We start from the raw sequence: 24,649 nt of genomic DNA, 5'->3' as shown, positions 1-24,649 counted from the left end.
CTGTAATTGAGCGGTACACACAGCTTCAACCACCACTTTCGTCTTAGAAGCTGACATGGTAGACTAAGTTGTAGTTATTAAGCATGAGGCTGAACTAAACCAGTTAGTTCTCAGTCTCTCTTTCCAAACCAGCTTGCCTGGAAGTTTCACTGTTAGTACTTTAATATCAGGTATTCTAAATTCATTAATTCAAGAACACCTATTTGTTGGGAGCCCATCCTTTTCACTGGGCTCCAAATACAAAAAGAAAGGTTACTGTGACGATGTCTATGCAACTGAATTAACAGGCTGTGAGCTCCTTGCAAAAGGGAACTATTGTGTTTCTGTTTTGTTTTGAAAGGTACCTCAATTATGCACAGCACAGAATAAGTAATCAGTAAGTATTTGTAAATATTTAAGTAGACAAAAGGAGAGCAGACCTTACGGTTTGTGATAATAGAGGCAAGAAATAATGCAAACCTATACTAAGAAATAAACAGGAGTGAGGGGACCCACTGATGAGATATAAAGGAAGTGCCTCGGTAGCCAAGGTTCCTATGCTGTGGCTTTCCCCTCCCAGCAATGACATATCTTTAAAAAACATGTATGTGTTGAAGTGTGTAATGAATATACACACTCTATATGTACACGTTTCAATTGTGCACATTTCTTGGCAGAACGTGGCTAAATGGCTTCTAAAATCTAAAAGAGAAATTATATGGAAATGTGAATCAGTCATTCCATAAGTAGCACAAATAAAAATATCTGTGAACGACTATGATATTAGAAACCCAGTCTGAACCAATGAGATTACTGATATACAACATGCGTTTTTATTGCCTGTTCCCATTATTCAGTTTCGTCCAGAGGGGGAGGGGCGGCCTTAAAAAAGGATTTTATAAAAGATATGGTTGTTTGACTTGCATTTTTGAAGAATGAGTAGAATTTTTAAGTGGATAACAAAGGAAATGGGGCATTTTGATTTTAATGGAAAGAAAATTAGGGAAAGAAAACAAGTAATAAAAACTGTTAATAGAGCTTAGGAGAAAAAATGGGGGCAAGAGTGACCCTGGAACTGGAGACGGGCTGTATTAGATCGAAGCGAGGGTCCTGTTTCAGAGATTCTCACGGAACTGAAGAGTTTAATGACCCTCCGCTGAATGTGAAGGACGAGCAGGAGAAGTATTTCCAGATTCTGTGGCTGGTTAGATGGCAAGGCCCACGAATGTGAGAAAGACTTAAGAGGACACATTTCACTTTAAAATGATGTAAGGGGAGACAAGGAATTTGATTTAAACTCTGACATTCCGGTACATAGGGTCTCGCAACCATTTATAAATTTAGGCCTAACACTCGGTCGGGGGAAGGGCTGGCCTGGGCAATTACAGTGGAGTGTTTTCTTCACAGGTACTGGAGTGGGAACTTCTGATAGAAATAGTAACTTCAGAAACAGAATGACTGGGGCGAAAGAGAAAAACAGGGTGGAGCTAAGAAAATAAATAACTTTATGAGACAGGAGAGGGAGAAGTGCTTGCAAAAGCACTTCATAGTAAGGAGGCATAGAAAAATCTGTAGAGGGTACTAGGGACAGGAGAGGTTCAATGACAGGGTGGTTAATGTAAAATGTTGCCAGATGCTGCTGGACAACTGAGGAACCAATACGATTTAGAGAGGAATCCCAGCCTAGCGGCAGAGTGGGGAGAAGTGGCAGACAGACTGCAGGGTTACTGGGAGGGAAAAAATGGAGTTAGTAAGTAGAGACTTCCCTCTGATGAGCCTTAAGTAAGGCTATGATTTTTATGACAAAGAAAGAAAGAAAAGAAAATCTCTTAGAAAAGTAACTATTCCCAAGTGGCTCTAAAAATCCATGTCTCTGAACATTTAAGCAATAATTTGATTTAAAAAAATAAAAAGTAAAAAAAAAAACCCTCGAAAAGGAAAGGTTAATAGCAGACCTTCCCAATCAGGAAACTAGGGAGAATGAACGACCTCAGGCAGACCTCGATAAAGATAAAGGGAAAGAACCAGGACCAGAGCTCCTTGTAAACACACCGTGGTAATTGCTAGTGAAAGGATAAAGGAGTGTCCTTATTTATTATAAGTCTTTAGTACCTTAAAACTAGTTTTTCTAGATCTTTTATTGTAAATAAATCCAACACTTCTTGATTTAGAGGTCATGACCGGATGGGGGAGTGGGGGAATCCACAGTAATTTTACTATTTGCGTAATCAACAGAATATAAAACGGAGCCCCTCAAAAACTGAAACGGCTTCCTTTGCAAACACTGCTTCTACCTGCGCTACTCAAAATTCATCTGTTAACCTGGGCCAAACCATCCAAACAGGGAAGAAAAGGTGGGTCTGAGGGCTCAAACTCCTTTAGGAAAAGAATGTCACCCGTGCCTGGGTCTCTTTTACTTTGAATCATTAGTGAAGTATCCTGTTGGGGATTAAGTCGGATTTGAGAATTCCATCCTTTATATTTATACAAAACTGTGTTTTAAAAATTAATGAGGGTACTTCATGAAGGGTAGTAAGTTGGTATAACAGCATATAAATAGTCATCAAATGGTCTGAAAGTCAGAAAATTGTTTAAACTTAATAGTTCATAAAGCTGTGGGAAAATGTTACTATTTTAAGAATATGAAATTATATTTTAAATACATCTCACCTAACATTTCAGATACTATGTATATATTAGGCATTGACATGAGAAGCTCTCTGTTCAGTCAGAGAAATTAAATAACTGGGAAACCCTCTAAGCCTCCCTCTTCCAACTCTGCACACCCTGTCTGGGGACTTTTGGTGCCTCTTCCAAAGAGAAACAAGTTCCCACTGTTGGAATTGTCACGCTCTGCTTAGAAGTTGCTTATTGGTGCGTGCACAAAAGGGTACTTTTTGAGGTCCTTATCCTCCACCCAGTAAGCACTACAACTTCTATAATTTCCTTGATGAAAACTCACTTTATTTTCTTCTCGGCAACAAAGTGACTCCAATAAATTTTAAATCATCAATAACACCAGTCCCTGCTCCCTTTCATTTTTAATGAAAAATTTCTTTTTATTCAATATATAGGTTTTCAATTATGTTTTTCTTCTCCCCTCAAAGGCAAGCACACTCACTTGGACTTCGCGACGACCTGACCTGTATGTTAATGGGGGCCAGAGTTTTTCTACAGGTTAAGCTCTGTTAAGGGTGTTGTCTGAGAGAGTAAATGCATAGCACCTAGATTTTGAACCCAATGGCTTCAGAGTCCCAGAGAAACGCATGCTAGCCAGCCTTCAGCATGAGAACGGATCTGTATTATCCAATACAGCAGCCACAACTCGCGTGCGGTTACTGAACAAAAAGGAATGCAAAATATCTCACTAAAAGTTTTAAATTGATTGTGTGTTAAAGGGACAGTATTTCAGATATACTGGGTTAAATAAAGTATTAAAGTCAATTTAATTTTAATTAACCTCGATATGGCAACTAGAAAATCTTAAATTGCATGCATGGCTTGCACTGCGTCTCCATCAGGTGGCACTGCCACTGACGGAGCACAACGGGCTGCAGTGGTGACACGGTCGGGGGCAGGGGCACCGACTGGGTCATTGTCCCCGGGTTTTCGTGCCGACCGGAAACATATAGGGAAATAACCATAACTGAACATTATTTTTCTCACTATTCTTGTATTTATTTTGGGGGGTAACCTATGATAAAGAAAACATAATCATTTCTATTGTGATTTTAGAAGAGTCTATAGTCATTACAACTAAAATTCTATTACAAATGTAAAGGAATACAAAAATAGTTAGATTTCATTTTCCTATTACAAAACTTACAAATATAGAAGAATATAAAGAGATTTTTAGTAGAATCTTACAAAAGCACTAAAAAATAGGTATGTATACCTGTACCTATTATTCTATTGTATAAATAAACATCTCGTAAATAAATGAATCAGACTAGAAAGTTTACTACGGAAAAGCTTACGTGGTCTCTGAAGAAGTAGATTATATTAGCATGACTAAATATTTTTCTTCAGGATTTGTAGAGTTTCTATGCAAATTCCCACTGAATAACTTCTAATTGAAAAGAGGTAACAATTATAACCAAGACTATTAATTTTAACCAAGTTTACTGAAATAGAAAGTTTCATCATAATGGAAAAATTAGCTGCTCACAATTAGATCCAGTGTTAAAATCACTGAATACATTTAATTTAAAATTATAATTATTTACTAATCAATCAATTACAAGTTTTAAGCAAAATTATGCATGTGTACACATGCATACATATATTTTTATTTATTTTTTGGTATTTATTCTTTTAAGGAATCAGTAAATCTATGGTAAACATGCCATTTTTATTGTCAAAATATAAATTAATGCAAAACGTGATCTATATCAAAGAGTAGTTTGGCTAAAAAGGGAATACAGATGCATAGGGGAAGTATTCTATCTAAATAGAATTCTTATTTTTATCTTATGGAAGATTATTGTTAAACATCTAAATACCATTTATCAGTGGAACTAAGAGAAAATTGGTCCTCCCCTTCAAATAACTCACTGGACCGTATAACTTATCAGCATACTGAAGGCTCCATGAGTAGTATGTAAATAAAACAACTAAACAGCAACAGAAGGAGAAAAGCTGCAGCCAGAAGCAGCTACAAATTGTATCACACCATTTGCAACAACATTCATGGAAATATGTGTATGTGGACCCTTGGGTTTATCCACATACACATATCTCTCCACAGACATGTATAAAAAGGGAGGGGAGAATGTAGACAATTAGCAAAGTGAACATGAATGAATAAACCTGTGAGACACACATGGAACAAAACAGAGTGACTGAAAAAAATCACTAGCACAAATGATAGGAAATTAAGAAAGTCTTTATTTTATACCTTTCTCGTTCTGGTGAATGCAAACTAGTGTCTGGTCTCAAGCAGTTGGTACTAGCACTCCTAGCCCTGTCAAGGGAGGGCTGCAGTTCACTAGTGCCAGTGCATTGCATCCAGTGGTAGAAGAGAAAGACAAAGAAACAGAGAAAGGAAGACATGTTAGAGAGTAAAGCATAAAGTAATGTCCCCTTTACATAAATGCAGAATCACTGTGATTCAGTTCATAAGGGTGTGAAAGGGCTGACAGGATGGCAGTGCAAAATTTTGTTTAGAAAGTGAAACTAAACAAAGATTATGCTTGAATTGCTTTGCATAATTTTTTAAAAAGGGTCTCAGATTGAAAAATGACACCAAAATCACATCTGCTTATGAAAAAAACTAAATACAGAAAGCACTAAAACAAAAGGCCTAAAACTTCATTACCAAGAACAGATGCCACACCAAAACAAAATGAAGGACATCAGAGGAGAAAAATTTTACGACTCCACTGTTTTGGTTCACGACACTAGACAAAGGAAGTGGAAGGTAAGACTTCCGCATGTTCTTACCTAACTGGTATTTTACCAGTAAATCTCAGTACTTTTGAGTTAAAGCATTCATGATGAAGAGGAAAGTCCTGTCTAGTCACTGATTTGGTTTGAGTACGTGCAGGCAAAAGTGAGCTTTGCAAATGAAAATCATCCGAAAATAAAATAATAAAATTAATTATAACTAAAATCAACGAGTAAAATGAAAAAAAAAAAAAAAACACAACCAGAATTCTGACATCTGAGTAAGATTTCATTTAGAGAGATCTTCTACAATTCATGTTTTATCATTAAAACTGTTTTTAGATACCATTAATTTAATGTTTCTCTGTGTATGATTAATTTCAAGGGAAATGTTAATACTTTATTAGCATGTAAATTTGCTATCTTTAAGAGGCAAAGGATTAGGGATTAGTTTGTAACTGGGACTCACTGTTAGGACTCCTACCTGTAAATATCCCAGTGAGAACCACTCTCTAACACAGGCACCTCGGGAGGTCGTGTTTTACAGTGCCCAACAAGACGTCTGGGACATGGCCACACAGCCACGCAGGAAACGTAAAAATATATATGAAGCACATTTATACTCGGAGATGAAAAAATTAGGGGGCCTATAAAGCTAAAACATTGATAGATCTTCTATTTTTCTCCTCAAAATAACCACAATAATTATTTAAAGGTAGGATTAGAATCATTAAAATAGGGAATCATAGATATCATCTTCATAGTTAAGATAACTCAAAATTACAATTACTTTATGAATTACCAAATTTAAATTTCCTGTGTAATTCCTGACTTAATATTATACCTGCTTCCATAGAAGTAAACATGGCTCGAAGTACTAGCCAAATACCACAGGTATAATCTGAGACTGGAAATTGGGTGAGACTGGCATTATATGCAAACCAGAGTATGAATTCTGATGTGGCAGAAAATGGGCAAAATAAGACCAAACTTCATTTAAATTTCTTTAAAATCAGTGAGGGTTTCTGAACTAGCTATACCATCAAGAACAAACTAGGTCCAGTTAATTATTTTTTGATAATTTAATAATGTTTCTATAAATTGCTCACTGTAAAAGTCTACTGTCCATTTTGCCTTACACGAAATTATGATAGAGAAGGAAATAACATTTGCTGAGGGCATACTAAACATGAAATGCCCTACTAGTTTACTCATGTTTATACTAATTATCAAATCCAAGGAAAACTCTTAAAGCCTCGGTGTAAAGAATGTATGTGGGCACTATACTTGAGCACAAATTGGAGACAAATTTTCCTGAAACTAAGGTTTCTTTCTGCTTTACAGACAAGTGTCTTCAACTCCTAACCTTGAGCAGCTATCCTTAACAACAGTTTGCTGTATACTTTTTCTAAGCAATTGGTTCAAAAGTGATTTTTTTTTTTCAGGAACACTGTATAGGGTTCAGCATAGAATGGGAAAATGAATGGAAAATAACATACGATTTACAGCATGAAGACCTAAATTCCCACCATGGCTTTGCCACTTACTGGTTGTTAATCTGGGTAATTCAGGCCAAGTGGTTAACAAGGCTTTTTGTGTGGGATCCTCTGAGGATTAAATGAGATAACAGGTATGACATAGCTGGGACATAGTCAGGCAGCCACAATATATTTTCTGTACAGCACTACTTTCTTAGGATGTATTTTATGAAAAAAAGAAGAGTTTTATGGTTAAGTAATGTAAGGAAGAATGGATTAAACGATATGAGAGATTTCTGAGTTCATACCTTTAAAGTGCTCTGTATATTAAATCTCTAGGGAGGGGCTATAATTTGCAGTTTCCAAAATCTGTTTTGAGTCACAAACTTTTATTGGTGGGACACCACCAAGATCAACTCCTCAGAAGATACTATGGGAAAAGCTGGTTTAGTGGAAAATGTCCAATAGACTTGATTTGACTCTTTACTCTGTTCTTTATCAAATTAAAATTTATTATCATCTTTCTTTATCTGTAAAATGCAAATAATAATATTAATATAATAATTACTATCAGGAAATTGAGATAAAGTACATTAAATACTTAACACTGTGCTTGGTACTCAATGAAAGTTATTTTCCTTGTTAACTGGAAAAGAGTAAATTCTCAAATTTTATTCTGAAAAGTCCTAATTGAATATGATATAATGTATCTTGAAGATAAGACTGTATGAAATGATTAAACTACTGGTATATTGTATTGTGTAAATCTGGTATTTTACCTTTAGAAGTAAAAATAAATTTAAAACTTATATTTAGCTATTCTACTTAGACTATTTGGTGTGAAAATATTGGAAATACCCATACACTGGGTGACAGACAGCCCACTCGAGTACCTAGTAAATATAAAGTTTTGTGTTTTTTAATTTTTTAAATTTTTTTTATAGTTACTGAGATCAAGAGGAGCATGAAGGAATGTGAGTAAACTTTCTGAGTTTCTAAACAAATCATTCCTATTAATAAACTATTTTTTCAGGAAGAAAACTAATGGTAAGCCCAGACAATTGGGCATTATAAGGAATGAGTTAATTTTTACAATATTTATGATTTTACATTTTTCCCCACTCCACAAACAGAAGTAATATTTCCTCATTTTTTTCCTGTGGCACTACAAGCAAAAATGACAATAGTCATCAATAGGGTTATTTTATACATATGAAAAGTTAATTCTTACTAGTATGATAATGTTTGCTTATTAAGCAGAACCACATGTTCTATGTAGACAGTAAATTTGCCCACATTTGTCCTTGCACTGCAGGTATTCCAGTTACAGTTCTTTCCTTCTCTATTCTACCTACGTTTCAATGGCCAAAGCTTTTAGAAGAGTTTGTCTCTGTGTCATTTCACTTCCTTATCTTCTGCTCTCCAAATGGACAATAAATATTTACAGACTTAACTCTCTGAATAATCTCTAAGAGGATTTATTTTGCACATGAAATCCAAGATGTATTAAGATTAAAATAAAGTATCAGGTTCTGAGCTCCAATTTAGAGGAAACTATTACATCCCTTTTCATTCTCACCTCTAAAAAGGCGCCCTATCATTCCATGCCTCAGTGAACAAGTTTATACTGCAGCATTTCTGAACTGGCGTGGGGGTGAAGGAAGGGAGGGTTTAGAAGTTAGCAGGTCAGACCTCCTCACTGTTTACCAAGAAGGAATTGAAGCTCAGCAATTAAAAATGAACTGGTGATAATTTTATGAAAGGCAAACAGAATATAAACAACAGTAGGTTCCAAAAGGAAATTAAAAAAAAGCTAAAACAAAGCAAATAATAATCAATAAACAAAGCTGATAATCATGGCAACAATAACTCTGCCATGCACAGAAGATCAGACGTCTTGTGACTAGACAGGCGTGTGTTGGGGGCGGGGCACCTAGAATTTTAGTTGCAGAAATTGGTTCCTCAGTTTTAGGAATGGGAAAACAGTTCCACAGAGGCTCATCAGTCTCTGCATGAATATACAAATAGAAAAGTTGTCCGCCTGGACAAGAATGAAAATGTATTTGGAACCTTTTCCACAAGCGCCATATAAAACAGAACAAATTCTGAGTACTTGGGAAAATAATTTTATGTCTTTGTGATTATACACTACAGGAGAGACGGAAGAGTAGCAGAATGGAGAGAGAGTCATCACACACAGTTACCATTACCAGATCCCTGTATTTACCTGGTAGTATGTAGGCATTCTGCACTTCGTCCTCGTTTTGCTCTGGGCAGCATAAGAAGCTCACTGCACAGACAGGATGGGTGGTGAGTGAAACAGATAAGTTATGGGCATTAAATGACATGGATATGCCAATGGTATGCCGATGAAAACATGAAAAGGGAAGAAACCAGATTGTCTGCACTAGCATTCTTGCTTGAGAGATTAAACAAAAACATGACAATATTTTAAAAAATTTAAACAATAAAGTACAAACATTGTGGTCAAAGCCCTAGCTGTTGTTGATTTGCTATTGTATTTCAAAGCAATTTTACAGATTATTAAAACAAAACAAAACCAAGCCTTCCCCAAATAAGATGTAGAAATCTATTTACGATTCTAAACACTTGGGTTACTTTAATAACCTCTGAAAGGCCTATAAACCTGGCCTTTCTGATATTACTGGGAACCCTAAGTTTTTAAATTTCTTTTAAGCAACTTAAAGCATGATAGTTTTCTTGGCTTTTATAGCCACTGAGAACACTGCATCACGTATTATGTTTCTCCTTAGGAAACCAAAAGTATACTTTGTTAGGACTGCTTTATTTTAAAATAGATACTTTTTACACATTCAAACTAGTTCTACTCTAATGAATGTCCTGGTCAAGAAGTCCTTTTTCTCCCCCCTCACCTAAATTCATGGTGGCCCCAGTGAATGTTGATAAAATGGTCCTCATTCAACTCAACTCAAGCTGAGCAGTGTGGAATCCTATTCCTCAGAGAAGTTTCTGTCTCTGTACCCAATCTAACTTCTCTCTCTGAAGGTCATGGCCCCACTTCCCACAGGAGGATGACAGGTAGGGAGGTAAGAAGCTCTACTTAAGTTCTGTGTCCTTAACTACATGGGAAAACAATCCATCATTTAGCACAGCTCCCATTTCCCTACTCCTCCCTGAGAGCTTCTCCACTTTAAAAAGCCAGAAGAGAATATTCAACAAGGTAGGTGTTACATGAAGTTAAATCATATCCTGAGGTGGGGTCAGGATATTACTGTAGACATGTGGTTAGTCTGAAAAGAAAGTCTGAGCATGCAGAACAAGGGTTACAATGTAGATCTGTAGTAGTTGGGTCCAGGAAGTATTTTTTCATAAGAAAAGAAATCCCTCTTAATATTTTCTACTTTATAGACACTTTATAGAAATATATTTTATAAAAATCAGGTATATAAAAATATTATTATGTTCTCAGAAAAACTCTGCAACATTGTCTGCCTTTCAGGTGACCTGTATCCAGAATTTTTAGTAACAAAATTCACAATTTTGTAATTATATAAATCACAATCCAAAGCCTGCAATCCACAAAATATCAAATATTTGAAAATTGCTTATGTAGGCTCACTTCCATAATTTAAGACAGTATCTAAGTCAACAATACACTGTATATTTGAAACTATTTAAACATATATTTTGATTTTTTTAAATTGCTTATATTATGACAATATAATATTAGCCAAGTTGTTCCTTGAGAAAAATTCAGTTTTGAGTGATGAGTTACTTTTACTTTCAAACATACTATGCCAAAATATCTATCATGCATTAAAGCAGAGCAAAAACTGTATAAAGTTAAGATCATAATGTAAACAAATACCTGTCTTGTTCAGATAAATACTGACTATCCACATCTCTGGATCTGTGATCAACTGGACTTCTAGAGGCATCATGGTGTCTGGTTGGAGAACGTGACCTTCTTGTTGGATGAATTTCATCTAAACTCCTAAAATGATTACAGAAATTCATCTGCATCAAAGTGGATCAACTTCCCAAAACAATCAGGCAGACAAACAGGGAAGAACTGACAGTAATTGGCAAGCAACTGGCACAGCCAGAAAAGTGCTGGCATCACAACCAAATAACTATTTCATCATTGACTTTGAAAGGCATTTCTTCTCTATGAACACACTGCCTGTGCTGCATTGTTCGAACCTCTTTCGCACCTCTATCAAAAAAGGACCACAGCTGTTATCTGCTTATCTGATTAAAATTTCAGAAAGTGTATTTCAAGGTAGGAGGAAATGGAACACTACATTACTTACACGTTACACACTTTTCTAAGCATTTAAAGTGCTTCAAAGCTACAATCCTAAATGTCTTAAAAACACATTCTGCCACTTAATCTCATTCTGTTGCCACTTCTCGCCACAAGTCTGATTCATTATCATACAATTTCTTATAACAGGAGAGAAAACTAGCAAACGGAATCCAAAATGGTGCTCAGGACATAAACTTTTTCTACTCCTTGGGAAATATCTTGAGATTAATGAACAGCATGTTGCATAGAACAGCATGTTGAGATTAAAGAACAGAATGTTGGGTAATGAAAAAAAGATATTTCGCCTACAAATGATTCTGAAAAAATAACTTGATTGCCCTAATCATTATTTCATTTTGGTTAGAAGCTTGCGATAGTTTGCAGTGTTACAATAAAAAGGCGCTGGCAGGAACACGAAGTCCACTTCAAAGCCTACCTCTGTAATGGCACATTTGGTAAACGTGATCGCGGCCTTCCCTGATCATCGCCGCGATGAGGAGACACCGAGCGTGAACGGTGATGAGTTGTTCTTTGCTGTTCTGGCACAGTTAGTGTAGATTTACCTTCTCTAGCACTAGACCTATAACCTACTGGCAAGAGTACACACAAAAAAACTAGTCAGTATCCTATAATGTAAACGCTAATGTGGAGACACCAAATTATATCTAACGCAGCCAGTGACCTAAGATAAATGACATGCAATCAGTATTATTCGCTTTACCTTTGAAACTATGAAGTATACGTTCACAGAGTGTAACATATACATGCATAATAACACGTTACAGTTTGGCTCAAAGGTACCATGAAGATACTGAATATAATAAGTATGACAGTTGATGTCTCAGACATTATGATGTGTTAGGATACTATTTTAATTTTAAAAATGAACGAGTTAATGATTTTACAGCAACATAAATCAAGCACTTGACAGTGACCTATAGTTAATATACAAGTTAATGCTTAGATATTTGGTGTCTCTTTCAATGCTATTTGAATTTTTCTTCCAAAGGATAAATTATTTTGTTGAATTTCACATGGCTTTGCTAATAAGAAATGAAAATGTTATAATTCCAATTTTAATTAACAAAGAAGAATAGCAGGTCTTCACTATTACAAATACTGATTGTGAACTTTGCAAATCACAGATAATACTGCAAATTTCCAATGAAAATAGTGTATTGGGAGAGATGGCTATAACAATAATTCAAGAGAATTAACTCTCCCAATGAAACAATTGCCAAATCTACCCCAGACTTCTGAAAGTTATCCCACAAATGTGTTAGTATTAATATAATTAAGTTAATACAGTTAACACAATCTCGATTAAAAATAAACTCTAAAAGCCATTCTCTGTTTATATTATCTTTGATTTGAAGATAAACCAGTAATTTCAAATCCATAGTAACAGTTGAATTAAAATTTTTTAACAAGGTCATTGTATTTTATTAAAAGTAAAATTAAAAAGTTCTCCGGGCAAAAGAAAAAATAATTATATTTGCAACTACATAAAATGTCTATCAACCATGAGAACTCTAAATTTAATTGGGCAGCTTTGAACTGTTTATTCATTTATTGCTAACTCCCACATTATTTTTAAAATATGCCATGAAGCACCATTATTAAAGGCAGACTACAATTTTTCATCAAAATTAATTTTTTAGTTTTGATGAAAACTAAAATTTTCATCAGTTTATTTTTTATGATTGTATGACCTTTTGACTAAGCTGAACTTGACTAAGCAAGGTCTTTAAACATTTCATAAAGTGCAATTTGACAATATTGAGAGCAAAGAAGTTCAACCATTTTGTCACTCTCTAAATATATCCATATAATGACCAAGTAATATAACCATAAATGTTGTAATTTCATATACTTGAATTTTATAATGAAAATAGTAGCACTTAACCTATTATTTTGAGTCTCATGTATAAATGTTTCTTTGTTGTTCAGATGTATAAATTGTAATATTAAGTCTAGAAAAGAGACCAATTAAATTTACAGCTTATTTTAAAAAATGATGACTGTTTTTAAAGATATTTAATCTAAGGTCTGAATTACTTAAACATTTTAAATTACCTTTTGATAACATGTGGTATCAGTTATACAATACTTATGGAAGGTCAATGTTGAATTGAAAGCACCATTTCAAAATCTCAATGAATATTCAAGGTATATGAATAGAACTTCCCAACGTGGTATAATTAATTATTATGAAATAACTCAGAAATTTTAGATATCTTTTTGTTATTGAAAGGGTATAATTAATTTTTGTCTTGGGCTCTTTGTATTTACATTGAAATTAATGCCTTTTTAAATCCTACCTTAATGTGCATACATAGTTCTTTGTCTGCTTTTTAAAAATAATTTGTTTTTGTTCATATTTAATTCATTGTTGACAACATGTAGTCTACTTCAGAAAAAGGTGGGAGAGGACTGCTATTGTATGCATATTTCAGTGTTTTCATTGGCTCAAAGTTAGAAGTTAAAGGGTTTTTTTTTCCATTTTCTGAATTTGCATAATGCACTGAAAAGCTGAGGTTGTCAGATGTTTTGCCTCAGATTAGTGTATTATGTATGTGGTTATTTTTACTCTTTTTAAGCAGCTAAAATTACTTATTTTAAATAGCAATAAATCTACGATAACTATAAAGTTAATAAGATGTAGTTCTGTATGCTTCAATTGCTTTTAGAACCTCAGATTCACTCAGTGGAGAAAGCGAATACATAAACAAGAGCAGGGAACTCTATGATTCAAAGAAAAGCCAAGGTAATAGAAAGTGTAAGGGGTGGCTGCAATAGAACATTTAAATGAAGCTTCGGAACTTCTGAAGAACACATACAACCAGAAACTTGCCTGAGTACATTAAACATATGTAGAATGGCATCTACAACTAAGCAGATTTCTCTTCATATTAGATGCTAGGAAATGTATTTGTAATTGACCTCTAAAAGTATATGAGAATGTGTCAACACACTTGTTCATTAATGTATCCCCTCACTTTATTTTAGCTTCTTGCCCTTATTTTAGCAATGCTCATCTTTCCTCTTTATTTAAAATGTATGTATAACACCGAGTGGCTTGTTGTATTATATTCACCACACATATATATCTTCAGAAGGTACCATATACTCATTTTGGATCAATGCAGAGTACAGCTGAAAATGTAAATTGTATTATCTCCTTATCAATTTATAAAGAGACATCCAGAGCATAAAATATTAATTATTGTTTATGTAATTTATTAGTTACATTCTATTAAAAGTTTGCCTTGCTGCATTTTAAATGTGAAATAAAAATGAACATTTGAAATGATAATTTAGATATAGCTTCTAGATGGTAAAAGAAGTTATATAGTTTGCAAACACTACATGGCATATTTTAGCATGGAAAGTAAATATATAGAATTCAGTGTTCTTTGTTGGCATCCAAACACTAATTCCATCTGTAGTGGGTCTCATAACCCCCATTTTGGCGGTTGTCCATGGGGCCTTTCAGGAAAAGAAGAAGGAATGTACCATTTTAGTATTTATTGAATTGGCCATTTATTCATTCATTCATTCACCATCCTAAGTATAAAATATATGAAATTTTAGATGAATAAATATAAGGATCACCCATAGACGTAAATTCTATTTAGATGAGTTGGTAACAACATTAAAGCTGACTAACAGCCAAGATTTTTGTTACATTCCATGACTTTCCTACCAGGAATCATCTGGTTCTTACTGAAATCTATCCATCACAGATTTAATATACAATCACTTTTCTCCTTTCAATTTCATTAAAAAAAATTCCATTAAATACTGTGTTAAAATTTTTGTGGAGGATGTGCCTAATTACTATATTTTTGCAATGAACACAGAAAAAGAAAACAAAGTATTAAATGTTGTCCGCTACCGTCCAAGATTATTTACAACTGTCACTGGTGGTCTGCTATCTCAGAGTAACACCTAAGTACTCAGAGGTGCACACCACTGGGCTTACTGTTTTTAGAAATACTTCCTACTTTAATAAAGTGACTATACAATATATTCTCTAAATTATAGAAACAAATAAAAGCTAATTTTACAGAACTCTCTATAATGTTCCCCTAGTTTTAATGAGTTTTATGTACTCATAAATTTATGTCTCTTCTAATTGTGAATTTCGTCACCAGTGTGAAATCTATTAACTTTACCAAAACAAGTGCCCTCAAACCAAGTGCATCCAATATGAGAAATTACATAAATTAAGGAGACATATGTCAACATTGTCCTAAAGAAATGCCTTTAATAAATCTTATATATATGCCTCAAGATTTTGTTTAATTCTTTCTTATTTTGATTTTTTTTACTTTGTATTAGTCAATCAAGGAAGTAGGACAGGAGTTGTGCCAAGAAAATAAGTCTGTACTGCTTGGTTTTACTTGTTTTCTGACGAAAGAGCAGATGAGAAACACAGACTTGAACTCCACAATGTCACAAAAAATATTACTAACTAGTATGACAAAAAGATGTTAACTTAAAATGAATCTTGAATCTTTCTAAAGCATTTCTTTATTTTAAAACATATGAGGTCTGTCTGGAAAAAGTCCAGCCATTGATAATATAATGAGAACAGTTTGTACGACATCTATGTAACCTGGAAGCCAAGGGGGGTGGACTGGGATGTGCATCAACTTCAATGACTTCACTGTACTTGTCAGTGGGGGTGATAGATGCTGCTGAGTGAGCATGTGCACTGTGTGCCCATTGCATCCAAAGTAACTGAGTGAGTAGAGAAACAAATCTGCATCAAATTTTGAGTTAAGCTTGAACATTCCTCCTTGGAAACTATTCAGAAGATTTATAAGGCCACAGCTATGGGCAGCTAGTGATTGGCAGCTTCATCACAACACGCCCACTCATACATTGCATGGAGTGCAGAGTATTTTGATGAAACATCAAATCACCCAGGTGACTGAGCCCCCTTACAGCCCAGATTTGGCTTTTCCCAAAACTAAAATCACCTTTGAAAGGGAAGAGATTTCAGAGTGTTGATGAGATTCAGGAAAATATTATGGGGCAGCTGATGGTGACTGGGAGAACTGTGTGAGGTCCCAAGGTGCCTACTCTGAAGGGGACTGAGACATCATTGTCCTATGTACAGTGTTTCTTGTTTCCTGTATCTTCCTCAATAAATGTCTCTATTTGTCATAGTACATGGCTGGATACCTTCTGGACAGACCTCATGAACACACATTCTGATTTCAGTCAGTGGCAAACACATGACAAAAGCACTAGAAGTGAAGCCATGCCACATGCAGTTTCAAACCCTGCCATGCGCCTTTCTTAGTATATTCCATGGAAGGCTACATCATTTTCAGAAACCGGGGAAGGATAATCAGAGATATACAATATAAAACATAAGAGAATGGAATTTAATAAAATTAACCATATCCTTTCACAATGAAATTCATGTTTTCACTTATGCTCACAGCATTGTGAAATAGTGATTTTAACCTAGCTAGCCACGCTTCTATGGCAGAACCCAAGTTAAATAAGTGGGGATGTTAATGAATAGTTGCTAGTCAACTTTAAACTTCCGTAGTAATTTGGAACACAAGTCACCATGGAATAATATAATACTGATTTATCTGTGCTGTATCTCCAGTTCAGTATCGCAAAGAAGCCTGGAAATTGACAGTGAAAACAAGCATAGAGACACAGTGAAGCAGGGCCATGCTCTTCACCCACGCACCTGGAGGAACTACTCCAATACCATCATCAACCTCATAATCTGAGATGTCACTATCACTGATTCGCTGAGATCCTGTACAACAGTAAGGCAAACAGATACCTCTGTATCTCGTTGGGTTATGAAATGTAAATGACATGGTCACACTTCTTACAAAATCCAGCTAATACAATTACTACTAAATACTTTTGAATAAGAATCATATGGAGTAAACGATGAGCACATTTTTAAAGGAATGTTTGTTCTCCAAGGATAACATTTTCTAGGTATCTCCTCCATAAAATCACTGAAGACGTATACAAGGAAAGGGACTTCATAAAATAAGATTTTGACTTTTTATTTCTTTTTTAATTCAAGCATTATGCTAAAAGCCTATGGCAAAGTATGTACACTGTTTCCTACTCACATAAGTGCCCTCCTCCTCTGCATCCTCAGGGAGGATGGAGCTGAGTGGAGAGGTTCAAAGAAACCTTTCTTGGCTTGAGCTCTATTGAGCTCATATTATTGAAAGGACATCAGGGCCCTTTATAAAATATGTATGTTTAGCCTTCAAAATTAGCCATTATATGCATTAAACATTAATACTGAGGAAATGCTTGATCATTGAAGCACTAACATGAAATATTTAATTATATGAGGCAAAAAAACTTGGTTCTAGGTTACCAAAATGAAGCTTCTAAATTTCAGTTACTGAATTAGGATTTAGTCATAGCTCAAACGTTAATAGGTAAGACAAGAAAGTAGTTTGTCCCAACCACTAGATGAATAACAATAAACAGAGTTTATATGTTTTTAAATTTTTTGTGAAAAATAATACTAAAATAACCAAGAACCACAAAGTTATTAAGAAGTTGCTATTTACATGTAGCAATCTAACAATAATGAAAAAATTACTCCATCAGTTAACCAATTGACAACTGAATCAGTACTGGGTGAAGAATTATAATTCATAGTTTTTCAACTTCCAGCTCTGGAATTACTGTACTATGCTATATATACTACTTTCATTTGGGAAAATGTAGAAAATACTTTTGCCAGGTCTCTTTATATAGATAAATTTTACAATATTCTGATCTCTAACAAACATTTGAAAACAATATTTTGAAAGTTAATCTCTGAATAAATCATTACAATAGAATTAATTCTGGTAACTAAAAAGACCTTTAACCTACTTTGTAGTTTTTTGCTGGAGCTTTCTCCGTGAATGTGTCGCCTTGGCATGAAAGGTGATGGCTGAGGCAGAGGTAGTGAAGACTCATCATGTGTCTGAAGTTTATACCAATGTGGTTCATCATCTAAAAGTGCCGTCTCCAATTCTATGAGAATCTGAAAGGGCAGTTCTCAAATTAAATCAAGTGCATTTACCAAAACATAATATAAAAGGTGATCATAATTAATATATATCACAAAGTCTTCAACAGGCAGTAGACTGGAATCTTTACGATATACATCACCTCTCCAAGAAATTCACTCTCTTCTTCTTGTACTCTTGGTTGGTCCCACACAGTTATTTCTAGCATTCGTTCTCTAAAGTCTCTACGATGTACATGTGAATAGACAAAAGTTTGATTCCATTTTGGTTCTAGTACTTTCTTTACTGTTTTGGTCCTCCTTTTACTTTTATCACTGAAAAATAAGTATGCTGTGTAAATGAAAGAGCAAAAACCAGTATATGCTGCCATCTACTGTAGTTACGTGTAATACTGCTATTGGGACTTTGACTGTTTATTTATTTTATTGTTGATAGTCACAGTTGTCCCACCTTTCCCCCCCCGTTGCTCTCCCCTGCCCCTTCCCGCCCTCCCACAGTCAGTCCCCACCCCGCTGTCCGTGCCCACGAGTCCTCTATTCATGTTCCTGGACTTGTCCCTTCCCCTTTTTTCCCTTGTTATCCCTCTACCCCCCCCATCACTACTTTTAATTCATATTTTTTAATATAAAAGTCTAAAAAGACCGAAGAGTTTAATACTACTTTCGTTTTAACTATAATGTAAGCAATAGTTATGATTATAGGTAAATATACACAAAGGTATATTCTAAATGATGTGTAGCTATCAAAAACTAATAGGTATATAATTAAGTCAATGAAAATCTTGAAACTTGGTAGATTATTTAAAAAATACAAATACAAGGTTTGAGGGCATTTTTTAGGGGATAATGTAGTTTATTCTCTCAGAGAATTACCCATTAAATTTTAAAACTATCACAAGTGTATACATATATCCGCACTCATCAAAATGTATAAATATGTGCACTTTTTGGCATAACAATTTTACCTCAATACATCTTTACAAAATGAGCAAAACTGTATTCCAGAAAGAAAAGTCTACCTTTTCTATTAGTAAAGACTTTTGCATAGTTTTTCTAAAATTATCCACTACCTTCTATCTGGAAGAAAATACATTTTTACATAGGGGTTCCTGGGACGCCCATCAACTCTAGAAGGTAGATCTGTTGCTTGCAGGACATTCACAATCAGCTGGTGTCCCACTTTATCATACCACAGTTTCACCTAGGAGCAATGAAGACAAGAATTATCTGTAAAAATCATAAGGTATAATTTTACAAAAAATACTAAAATCATTTTTAAGGAAATTTTAAATTGAAATAAAATTTAATTATAGACATTATTTCTGAAAAAGAATACCGATTTGAAAGCATAACTACTTAGAAGTTGACTTCTATCTTTATGCATTCCATATAAATTACAGCTGGTAGAACTGCAATGTTATATTCTTTTATACCATATCATGCTATGAAAATTAAAGATAAAAATTTTATAAAACACTAAGGGAAGGAGGGAGCATTGAAATTTATCCTTGTTTTTAAGTGCTAAATGCAAAAGTTTGGTGATTGTAAGTGCTTGATGACTACACTGTGCCTAAATGCATGTTACAGTACTGTAGACAGATGAAATAAAATGAGATTTGAGGTTAGGAACAATATATGCAGGTGAGGTGCAGAAGACCAGAAAATGGTGGGCCTATTTTACACCAGGTACTGCTGTTTACTAGGGCTTTTTTCTGACTTTCATAATTAACTTATTACAGATTATTTATCATGAGAGAAAGGGAAAAGAACAAAGGAAGATGCAATACACAAATGATGCCTTCAAACTAAGCGAAGACCAAATGATGCTATTTTTGTTAAGATTTCATGAGAGTCTGGACAAAGAAAAATGGGCAAATGACACACTGAGTCTACTGTTAGGCTCCTAAGAACCGGGGCTGCAGCAGCCAATGCAGTATTTGTACTGGCAACTATTTAACTTTAATTTTGCTTTTAAAATTTAGAAGTCGGTTTTGGTTTTATGACTAAAGAAGAACTATGAGCATAAGTTGGTTAATGGGTACATACTGGAACGTATCTAAGAGTGATGATAAACAGATACGTAATTTACCGTGGGACTGGTTTTTCAGAGTAAGGATAAGATTGAGGATTCAAACCTGGATCTGCATGAATCCGTATCTCTGTTCCAAATTAATCCCAGAGATATGTTTTTCATAAAACCAAGACGGATTTTTTCCCTCTTAAATAATATGAGGAGTGTATGAGCTCTTCATACACACAACAAAAATAAAAAGATGGCAAGGTAGCTAAAATAAACACAGCAGACTCTACAAAGACATTCAATATACTAAAAATAGAAGTTAAAACCAAGAAAGGTTTTAAAAATAACAGCAAACTTAAAGTTTTCTTCTTTAATTAAAACTAAGAGCAGCAAAACAGACTATAGAAATCCACATTTAATAATGAAGCTAAAGATCAACCAGTATGTGTAGAATTTAAAGCAAGATTTCCTTGCTTTAGTTATTTATACAAATGTTCAGAATTCCACCATAATCTACAAAGATACCAGTTTTCATAAATTAGCTACAGTTACTTTATCCCAGCTTTTCCCAGATCATGGATAAAGCAACCGCTACCGCTTTCTCGGAGTGATAGCAGCATGAAGAGTTTCACCAAACATCTTAAGAAGTTAAACAGAATATTTTAAATTTAAATGCTTCAGTCTCTAGGCTCATAAGGTTGTTAAGTAAATGGAACACAACTTTTTAAGTTTATTATGTCTAACCAAACACTTCAGAAACTTTTGTTTAACAGACAAAATATAATGGATGTTTTATTTACTTACTTATCACTTAATGTTCAGAACATCTAACACATTGTAAGTACTCAATAAATATTTCCAAATAAATATATGAACAAAGGAATAATCTAATAATGCATGAAATATTGATGTACTCGTAGATTATGGTGTTAAGTGACCATGAATATCTCATGAGCTTCAAACAAAGCCAAACATTTTTTTAAGACAGACTCAGAACAGAGAGCAAATACTAATGGTCTTCAACATGTACAAAAAATTCGTACAGAAAGCTGTCCTGGTAAGACTTGCGGGGCATCTTTGAGAGCTCCAGGACTTGTTGGAGAAATAACAGAGATGGAAGGCCTTTCCATCTTCTGAGATTCAAAAGAACTTGAACCTAAAATGAGGGGAAAAAAATAAGTAATTTTCAGTAACATGTATGTAATATGTGTGGGGAATAAAGATTTTTTTAGAAAATGTTAAATGTATGTTATTTGTATAAAACCATAATTAAATATCAACAATAGCAGCATCTACTTTCAATTGGATCATGATATCTTATTGGATTAATTGCCTATTTTATGAGATAATCAGATATTTTATTTATTTGCTTCAGTTTTTAAGTATTGGTTTTCTTCATTTTTGGAGGCAATTGTTCAGTTTAGGGCTCTTGCATAACATCACATATAGATCAAAGGCTTCACAATTTTAAGGATGAGAAAGATGGTACCAGTTAATGTCAATTATCTTGGCTAAAGGCTCATTTGTTATGAATTATCCTGAAATTAAAATGAATGCATATATAATATAACTTATGAGTATATGTAAGCCCGGAATTCATCACTGTTTTAAACTAAGATTTACCATCTCTCTCAATTGAGCTCTTACGAATCAATCTCTTGAAAGTCTGAGACTGCTGTCTCTATTTACCACAAGTAGCTTGCTTCACCTTCCTGTGAAGGAGGCTGGCTCTCCATTCAGCCATTCAGCCTCTCAGTGAGGCCCTTTCCCCTTTTTCATATCAAAATTCTCACTTCCCAAGTCACTGTTTGAGTATACCCCGACACAACCATGAGTACAGCGTGTCTCTTTAATGCTCTCACTCCAGAAGTAGACCCTTGAACCCACAGCCCTTCAGAACTCAGCTTTCCTGGTAAAACACTAATTACAGAGCACTGCCTGAGGACATGCTCTCCACACATTATTTTTCTATACATGTAAATTAAGTCTAAATTAAGCCATATAGCATCATTCTGTGCCCTCCAAAGACTTTTAAGTCTAAGAAACAGTGCTATAAAAGTCTTTGTTACTATGTCTCTTTTATCAAGTATCCATAAGATATTTTTTTTCTTGGGTCTTAGTACAAGAGTACAAGAAAACTGTTGCTTTTAATAATCAGTTTGTTTTTAATAGGATAGCAGTTAATTCTTAAATAGTACCAACACTGTAAATTATGTAATAGGTTCCATTTGCATCTGTATACTGGATATCAAGAAGCTCAAAGCCAAACGTGGGCTCCTCACAACAGGATGGTATGCATTTGATATGCTAATCGCTGGGTCCTTGTTTACCCCACCCATACGTTTCTGCCTCCTTATAACCCACCACCAGTCGTTTTCCCCTTAAACCACCATGTATTTCTAATTTCTACAAGCTGGGCTACACAATAACACTTGGTAATCAAACACAAGTATTATTAATTTAATACCACTCCATGGCAAAGTAAGTATTTGGGTCACTTCCATTTTTGCATTGAAAACTTCATTACTTATCCATAATTTATTGCATATATTGCCATCTTCTCTCATCTGGAGTGTCTCTAATGTCCATGTAGATATTTCAACCTCTGGACTCACCGTCCCTTGACCCACTCATACCCACTGAATTTACCTCTGCTCCACCCACTCACTTCCATGGTCATACCCAACACCAGGTTGTGGTGCAGAAAACTATGTGTCAATGTGCCTGTTTCCTTCACCAGACTGCTCATGAGACTGAACTAATTACCAGTCAAACTGAATAACCCAATATCACACTAAATTTTTACGTACAGCAGATGGAACTAGTACTGGTATAATAACTGAGATCTGTGAGGGTCCTGACTCATGATTCCGAAGGGTACTGCCAGTAACGATTTTTGTGTAGATACACACACACAATCAAGTAGAAAAAGAAAATAAAGTAGAATTTCTTTGGGTTTTCAATGAGTGACATAGTTACTCATGTAACTATGCTGCTATAACTTCTGCTATCATTGCAGATAACCTTAGTATAGTAATACCAATTCACCTGTATCAAATAACTAAAGAAAATAATAAATACTTATCAATTCCATTCAATACATGTCACTATAACAAGGAAATCTTATACTCACTGGACTCCAGGGGAGGATGGGAGCTCTCAGGAATCCGTGGAATGTCACTGAAAGAAACAGTGTCTGGTGAAAATCCCATTAGCTAAACAACCCTGTCTGAGGCAATCGAAGCCACATTTCACCTCAGTGGTGAGAAAAATCCTTTTGGGTCTTTGCGGGTGTGGAAATGGACAGGAGTTACTATTACAGCAATTACTAATGTGCATGAATGTCAAACACCACACAAAAATAAAAACTGCAGTAAAAATAACTTTTTATATATTTAATAGCAAAACATTTTAACATGACAACAATTCAACTAATATTGTGGCTAAATTTACCACAATATTTTTACTACCAAAACAGCAGGTTTTGGAAATAAAAAATGTTAAAGGTAGTATTTTACTTTAATTCTAGAAAATCAAAATGACACATTTTCAAATCAGTAATATGCTTTACAAACACATCTGAAAGAGTTTACTGAATGAAAGGGATGAAAACATCTCTTGTTAATAAAATAATATGGTGAATATCATGGGCAAAGTTAATAAAATGAAAAGGATGAATTGCTTTGAAAATTATAAATGATACAAGCTTGCAACAAAAAGCCAAAATACTTTATATATGTGAATATATAATTCATATACACATATATAGCCCTATATAGAGATTCATATCTCTATACTGAGGTTAGCTAAATAGATGGCCATTTAGATACGATTAGAAAGTGACTTGTGAGAACACCCATTCCTGTCACACTCACAAAATACTCTGAGTAAATATTTAATATAACCTCAGCTTAATGCATTATCCACTGCGACCTTAGGAAACCTGGACCAGCTCAGTTTGGGAACTGTGCTACACAGAACTACTTTACCTCTGGTATTCCAAAGATATATCAGTATCCTCATAAGGACCTGATTAGCAATATGCAAGTGCTGACAGGACACATTAAAGCAGACTGGAGTAAGCTAATACCAACAGATTTATTAGAATATTACTTGAGAATTTCTAACCACTTACCTTATCTAACATCAGTTTGATTTTCTTTGCATTTTTGGGGGGTAGAAACAAAAACAGTTTTCTACATTTGATTATTTTCTTGCCTCTCATTCCCCTTTTTTTTGTGTGTGCAAACTAACTCTCATAATTGCCTACAATTTATACTTCTTACAACTGGCAATATGCCTTGCATTATGAATTTTATAAGTACATTTTATTATACATCTTTATAACTAAAATTTGTATAAAATATTTTACATGATAATTAAAAAACTAATTAGCAATATCTAAGATGCAAAAAACCAACAATTTATCTTCTACTATTTTCTTCTGAACTGTATTAGGCAAATAAAAG

At 34.4% G+C, this 24,649-nt stretch overlaps 1 protein-coding gene and 1 long non-coding RNA gene across 35 annotated transcripts in view; one reads left to right on the top strand and one right to left on the bottom strand.

Annotated features, from left to right (window-relative positions):
• Window positions 1-24,649, bottom strand: part of RIMS1 (regulating synaptic membrane exocytosis 1) — a 412,581-nt gene that overhangs the window by 110,884 nt on the left and 277,048 nt on the right. For 10 of the 34 annotated variants that reach the window (XR_008425501.1, XM_053913688.1, XM_053913684.1 and 7 more), the window contains 10 exons: window positions 23,314-23,360; window positions 21,224-21,336; window positions 19,231-19,361; window positions 18,304-18,475; window positions 18,022-18,175; window positions 16,853-16,924; window positions 11,570-11,723; window positions 10,693-10,818; window positions 9,070-9,132; window positions 4,877-4,966 (listed from right to left, as the gene is read on the bottom strand). Coding sequence is in view for 33 of the 34 variants with exons in the window: in XM_053913688.1 (XP_053769663.1) it covers window positions 4,877-4,966; window positions 9,070-9,132; window positions 10,693-10,818; window positions 11,570-11,723; window positions 16,853-16,924; window positions 18,022-18,175; window positions 18,304-18,475; window positions 19,231-19,361; window positions 21,224-21,336; window positions 23,314-23,360 (1,122 nt within the window). In the remaining variant the exon portion in view is untranslated. Of the gene's footprint in view, window positions 1-4,876; window positions 4,967-5,421; window positions 5,536-5,848; window positions 5,927-9,069; window positions 9,133-10,692; window positions 10,819-11,569; window positions 11,724-16,852; window positions 16,925-18,021; window positions 18,176-18,303; window positions 18,476-19,230; window positions 19,362-21,223; window positions 21,337-23,313; window positions 23,361-24,649 lie in introns of all 34 variants that reach the window. The other 24 variants (XM_053913693.1, XM_053913701.1, XM_053913685.1 and 21 more) reach the window with 7 other exon arrangements.
• Window positions 2,246-9,233, top strand: LOC123478297 (uncharacterized). Its single transcript, XR_006653463.2, has 3 exons — window positions 2,246-2,333; window positions 7,787-7,816; window positions 8,997-9,233. It is a non-coding gene; the product is annotated as an uncharacterized lncRNA (long non-coding RNA).

This window comes from Desmodus rotundus, chromosome 11 (assembly GCF_022682495.2).
Source record: "Desmodus rotundus isolate HL8 chromosome 11, HLdesRot8A.1, whole genome shotgun sequence".
In the NCBI taxonomy this organism is placed as follows: Eukaryota; Metazoa; Chordata; class Mammalia; order Chiroptera; family Phyllostomidae; genus Desmodus; species Desmodus rotundus.
Note: the sequence above shows the minus strand (reverse complement) of the source record. Positions and strands in the feature narration are given on the sequence as shown.